Below are 6411 nucleotides of genomic sequence, written 5' to 3'. Positions count from 1 at the left end.
TAGAGAATTGCTATCCCATCTGATAGAGAGAGAAACAAAGAAAGAAAGAAACAGAAAAGCTCAAGAGAAGCCATGGGAGTAGCAGCGCACTTCAACCATTTCTGGTTCCTCGTCTTCATCCTCTTCTTCTCCATCTCCATCTCCTCCATTTCTGGATCCGTAAGCTACCTATCTCTCATTACAGAAAAAAATGAAATTAGCTACCAACGTCATTACTAATATGTCTCTGATCCGTAGGTTACATATCTCTCATTCACAAAAAAAAAAAATTAGCTACGAATATCATTGCTGATCTATCACTAAATAACTCGTAACTAACATAATTCTTTGATAATCTATCGCTAAATTGTGATGTTTAGCTACAACATTTGTATATCTCAATTTATGTGGACCCATTTGACTGGGCACGATTTTTAGAAAGAGTGAAATTTTTTAAAATTTATGGTTCAAAATAAGTCTTGAATATTTATGTGTCTGTAAATTATTTCATAAAGTGAATTTATTTTTAAATTAGAAAAGAGGTCATTTATTTTAATACGGATTAAAAAAAAATAGTTTCACATAAATTAAAACAGATGGAGTATTTTTTAGTAGTTTGTTCCTACAATATCCTTTTGCTTTTATTTTATTTATTTTTCTTTATGAAAACTTCTGAATATTCTATATTTTGTGCAAATGCAGGATGAAGATTGTGTATACACTGTTTACATCCGAACGGGATCTATCATAAAGGGTGGAACCGATTCGATCATCAGTTTGACTCTTTACGATGCAGATGGATACGGTATTAAAATCAAGAACCTTGAGTCCTGGGGTGGACTTATGGGCCAAAATTACGACTATTTCGAAAGAGGAAACTTGGATATCTTTAGTGGTCGTGGCCCATGTTTGACCGGGCCGGTCTGTAAGATGAACTTGACTTCTGATGGAACAGGCAAAGGACATGGATGGTATTGTAACTACGTTGAGGCTACTGTTACTGGAGTCCATAAGCAATGCATCCAAAAGTACTTCGAAGTGGAACAGTGGCTCGCAACTGATGCGCCGCCTTATCAGCTTACTGCAGTCAGGAACCTGTGTAGGAAGACCAAGTCCGATGTGCGTCGGCCCGTTACCGGAACTGAATCCACTCCACAAGTTTCTGTGATTTAAATCTACAGTTATTGGTCTTTAATGGGCCAGGGTCCACAATTCCCTGTTTTACCCTTGTGAGTGTGAGACTTTCAAGGACAAGAATGATATTTGATGAGTGTCACTGTTGCTTTGATGTTGTGGTATGGAGTAGTGTATGGTGGAGTAATAAAGGACACTTGTTAATTTTGTGAGTATCATTAGGATCATTATTATATCCTCTCATGAATGCTGTATTTTCCAAATAATAACGACTTTTTGCATCGTTATTACACTCATGAATGCATTTTCCTGTTTTATCCTTGCCACCCTGAAATTTATCAGGGTCAAGTATGACATTTGATGAGTGAGTTGCTTTCATGTTGTGGTATGGTATAGGTAATGTATGGTTAAGTAATAAAAGACGCCTGTTAATTTTGTGGGCATTATTTATATCTTCTCATGAGTGCTATATTTTCCAAAAAATAATATAGATTGTTTGCATCGTTATTTCTTATGCTGCCATTTTCTATTCTACAAAATTATCATGTGTATGTCATTTGATTTGATTTTGTATGTTTTACCTAATATTTATGATAATTGTTAGAATATTTTGCCTCCAGAAATTTTCGGAAACAATCTCTCTACCTCCACGAGATAAGGGTAAGTGAGTAAACTCTATTCTCTCCAAACTTCACTTATAAATTACATTGAATATGTTGTTGTTGTAATTAGAATATTTTGTCTCAACTTAAAGAAGTTGTTTGAATTAGTTCAAACTTCAAACTAGTACAATAATTAGGTCACCAACAGTGTTCACACAGGATATAGAAATGTCGCTAGAATATCCTAGCTGTGCCGAGAATTCGTCACAACTTTGTGAATATGAGATCCCACAAGAATATACCTTCATTGTCCAATTTTCCAGATCTTTCTACATAAAAGTATTAGTAATGAAATAGATTGACAAAGCCAGAAACATTTATCAATAAGTCAGTCAATTCGTCCCAACTACTTTTTAATTGAGTTATTTGATATTCGTAGGTATAAAGCGGTGGATTTTTAAGTACAGGGTAAATTTTGATGAGATTCGGTTTTACTCCTCTGTTTTCCTTATTCTTCTACTGTTTATTTTCAATTACATAAGTAGATGTATGATATCGCATGGAGTATATACTTCTCGATAAATATTAAACTACTCGTGTTATTATTTTTCTTTGAATAATCACACTATTAGAAAAAAGGCTTTTCCCACCGACTAATTGGTAGGAAACGTCATTATTAATAAAACATCAGGAGGCTAAATTTGCCAAAAAAAAAAAAAAAAATTGGTAGTAAATTTATAATATAAAATATGATTTTTCCAGCGAACCAACTACTTGAAAAACACATGATAAGAAATAGGTTCTCATTGAAATATTGAGAAATTTTTAATTTTTCGTGTGAAAATATCATTGATTTTTCTTTTCTCACTGGTTCAATTAAAATATTTTGAGAATAGTCAGTGAACATTTTCAAATGGGAATTTCAATGAGACAATATTCATTTTTTTAGCGGTGTCATGCCAAGTGAAAGTGTAATCAACAAATTATAATGGCTATATATTAAATCGATAAACTTTGTCAAACTTATTCGATCAAATAGTTGCATACCGACATCCAGAAAAGGACAACAAAGAAATTATCTGAGATTTTTTCGGGATAATTTTAATCAATGTTTTGATCATTGCTGAACCAACAGGTGGCAGCTTAACACGTTGTTGGTCTAAAAAAAGGGAAATGCCAGCATTGGGAGGAAGCTTACAAACGCGTAACAGCCACGCACTAGAGAAGGACCTTTCATATTTATTTTGATTTCAACCCTTTGCTAAGAAATTATGAAAAACCAAAATTCTTTGACAAGAATGTTTTGCTAACTGATAATTTTGACGTATAATGTCCTTGTTCCAGTGATATAAATTTGGTTTCAAGAAAGAGAAATCTTGGGTAACTATTAGTTTTCAATTTTTCTTTTATGTAATTACCATAAAAGCGAAATTATGCAAAATATAGAAGATACTACATCCGAAAAGAGAAAAAAGGATGCTAAATTTGACGACAAAATTGCGAAATTCGAATGCCATGTTCTCTTTCTGCATTTTGGTTAAAAAAAAAAAAAAAAACACTATAAGGAAAATATTCCGAAATGTAAGTTGCACAAATTTTATTTAAGAATATAAATGCATGCTACTTATCACTTTATAACTTTTTTAACTCTTCTTTTCAATACTGTACGTATTTTTTAATGAAAAGTCAATACCTGTCGTAAATAATGTGATGTGTTGGCAGCTGGCCTAAAGGTGGAGTTGAGGCAAATATTCACACACTAGCGATATATGCCGAGGAAACACTCAAAATACCCCCTAATGTTTGATCAAAATTTCACCTACACATCTAATTTTTGTGTTGGTCTTATTATTCCCCTGAATAATTTTTTTCGCATTAAAAATCTTTCTTTTTTCTTTGATGTGACAAAGCGTGACTACACCGCTCGCTGGCGCGTTATAGCTTTAAAAACAAAGATCCGACGTGTTTTAAAATGCCAACTGGACTGCCACATAGATGCCACATAGATAAATTTAAATTCCCTCCATTTTCACACCCAACGGCTACTTCATCTTCTTCTTTACCCTATTTAATACTCATCTTCATTTTTTTTGTCAAAAAAGCAAACAACTCCATAACTTCAATCACTCCAATCGTTACAGCTCCAAAAATCAACACCTTAATCGCTCCAATCGTTGGGAAGAGGTTCGTTAGTTAGGGTTTATTTCTCTTTAAATTGGTTCATGTGAAATTTATTGTTTTAAATTTCTTGAGTAATTCTTGTTCATATTTAGTCAATTTTCATTTCTTAGGGTTTGTTATGAAAAAAATTGACCTTGGTCGATTGTGTATGGATGAGAGCGATCCTATGTTTAGAACCGTGGTCCAATGTCAATACGGGAATTTGTTGCAAATGCAAGCTTCTTGGTCCAAAAACAACCCTGGAAGAAGATACTGGTCTTGTCCCTATTATGGTGTATGGTCTAGCTCCTACTTTTTGATTTATTGAAAAATTAAATTTGTAAATTTATGCTCTGTTTTGATATTTTTCAGACTCAAAAATGCAAGTTTTTCGTTGGAGGGACAGAGATGAAGTTGATCCAAGATCAAAATTTATCCTCCCAAAATTGGTTAACAAAATTAGAGATTTAGAGAAGGAATTAGTGCAATATGGGAGTTTGAAGATGGAATTGGATGAGATCACTACTAACGATAATAATTCGGTTAGTGTCGTTGACATGGGTTTGGTCGAGGTTGAGGGACCAAAAAAAGAAGACACAAGGAAGACTAAAGGGAGGAGGTTCCATAGGAATTTCGTTTTTTATTTTGTTGTTAGTGTTGTTGTTGTGCTCATAAGTTTTGTATTCCGTAGTGGCAATTCAAACAATGGAAAAATCAAATTGCCATAGATAGTGGTAGTGGTGCTAGTGTCTCGGCTATGTTATGTTTTGTTTGCCTTTTGTTATGGCAAATTTTGTAACATATACATCTATTTTTTGTCATGTATGAATGAAGAAGTTTGATGTTAAGGTGTTTTGAAGTGTTTATCCGAAATTAAAATCAAGATCACATCCATCTAACATTAATCATTGTCTTAATCAAAATAGTAGCATACATGGAGATGTTAAACATAGACAATTGAATAATAGAGATCTACTAATCAATATTTATGATCTCTATCTCTTTTTTAAATACATGAAACCCTATGTCATCTCCACACTCACATTCACACACCAAATCTCTAGTGTGTCTCCCTCTTTCAAACCTTTTGAATCTATAAATGCCTTTCTCCCTTGGCATAAACGAGCTTTTTTTTTCAATTTTGAACACCATCTTGTGAACGGTGTCATCTTGATATTTTAACATGGCATGCGTTGTTCTCGTTGGAAAAATGTCATGATGTTCATGTGAAGCATCTTCAATAAACAAAAAAGAAAGTTTACATCATCGGCTTTCACGTAAATCAAATAATAATAACAAATATAAAAAAACTTACAAAATCATCGGTTTGCACGAAAGAACAGGTTAACTTTTTCACAAAGAAATCTAGCATCTTCTTTTGGTATGATGTAAATGTTATATGTTGTGTTTGTTGTGCTTGCTGCTGGTTGCACGTTGATGTTGTTGTTGTAGTTTAGTGTAGTGAATGTGTGATATGGTGTGTGTGTATGTTGTGTTATATAGATGGATTACAACCGAATTAATAGGCCATTTAATGGTCCTTGACCATGTTAGATTTAGTGCCTTGAATAACCTTTGGAGCCACACTAGGGTGGGTAGAGACAGGCCACATTTCCATGTTTGTGACTGGTTGAAGAACATGCTCATATGTTCTTATGTAAGTCTCTTTGCTGTGGCAATGGTCAATGTAGCCAACTGGATCATATCTTTTGAACTGAACTGCAGCTAAAGCATGTGCACATGGAATGCCTTTTACCGCCACACCTCTACAAACACTTCTAGAAATATCCACTGTGTGTTGACATAGTCCTTCCCTAATTTCAAAACCAGCAACTCCATTAAACTCAATGTTACATTGCATTGATCTAGTAACATTTTCCTCTAACACCTTCGTACACATTGGAGAGTAGTTACATCTCCAAGTGTTTACAAACTCCCTCAATGTTCCAATCCTTGTCATCATTTTCACCCTAATCTCCTCAAGCATTGTTATTATAGTTTTGTGCCTACCAGTTAGCCAATAAACAAACAGTCATATTGTTATCTACAAACAGTCTACAAAACAAACAAACAGCAAGGTAAATATGCATTACTCATACCTGGCAGCCAAGATCCAAGCATTAAAACACTCAGCCATATTGTTATCTACAGAATCTACTTTTACATTAGTGTTGAAGTAGACCTTACACCAATAATCTATGTTGTAATACATCAGTTTGTCCATCATTTTCTTTGGACCAAGTTGTTACACCTCGAAAAATTTCTGATTTGTGCCCTGAAAGTCGACCAATGTGAGTTTAGGGTGATTGTGAAATCCTTACGAGATTAAGGAAGGTATTAAATAGCTTAAGGTGCATACCATAAATTTTGAAGTTGTACGAATAGATGAGCTTAATTTCTTTGAAGGAAGTGGAATATAAGTCATGTTCGGAAAGGTTCTCGCAATGAGTGAGCTAATATTTAATTGGTGACGTCTCGAGAGGCTGCTATAGGGCCTACTGTATGGTTAATGAAGTATTGTGTAAGTGCCAAGAAG

The 6411-nt window shown here is 34.0% G+C and overlaps 1 protein-coding gene across 1 annotated transcript; it reads left to right on the top strand.

Annotated features, from left to right (window-relative positions):
• LOC132059476 (PLAT domain-containing protein 3-like) lies at positions 1–1437 on the top strand. Its single transcript, XM_059452097.1, has 2 exons — positions 1–159; positions 682–1437. Exons 1-2 carry the CDS (start codon positions 73–75, stop codon positions 1150–1152), a joined length of 558 nt encoding a protein of 185 aa, XP_059308080.1. The 5' UTR covers positions 1–72; the 3' UTR covers positions 1153–1437.
• Positions 1438–6411: the final 4974 nt, after the last annotated feature.

Source organism: Lycium ferocissimum, chromosome 6, assembly GCF_029784015.1.
Source record: "Lycium ferocissimum isolate CSIRO_LF1 chromosome 6, AGI_CSIRO_Lferr_CH_V1, whole genome shotgun sequence".
NCBI lineage: Eukaryota > Viridiplantae > Streptophyta > Magnoliopsida > Solanales > Solanaceae > Lycium > Lycium ferocissimum.
This window is presented reverse-complemented; position numbering and strand designations above follow the sequence as displayed.

Excerpts from the sequence above, each read along its gene's own strand:
- LOC132059476 (XM_059452097.1), top strand. The coding sequence starts at position 73 with ATGGGAGTAGCAGCGCACTTCAACCATTTCTGGTTCCTCGTCTTCATC. Across the intron at positions 160-681 it reads TCTCCTCCATTTCTGGATCC|GATGAAGATTGTGTATACAC; the intron begins GTAAGCTACCTA and ends GTGCAAATGCAG.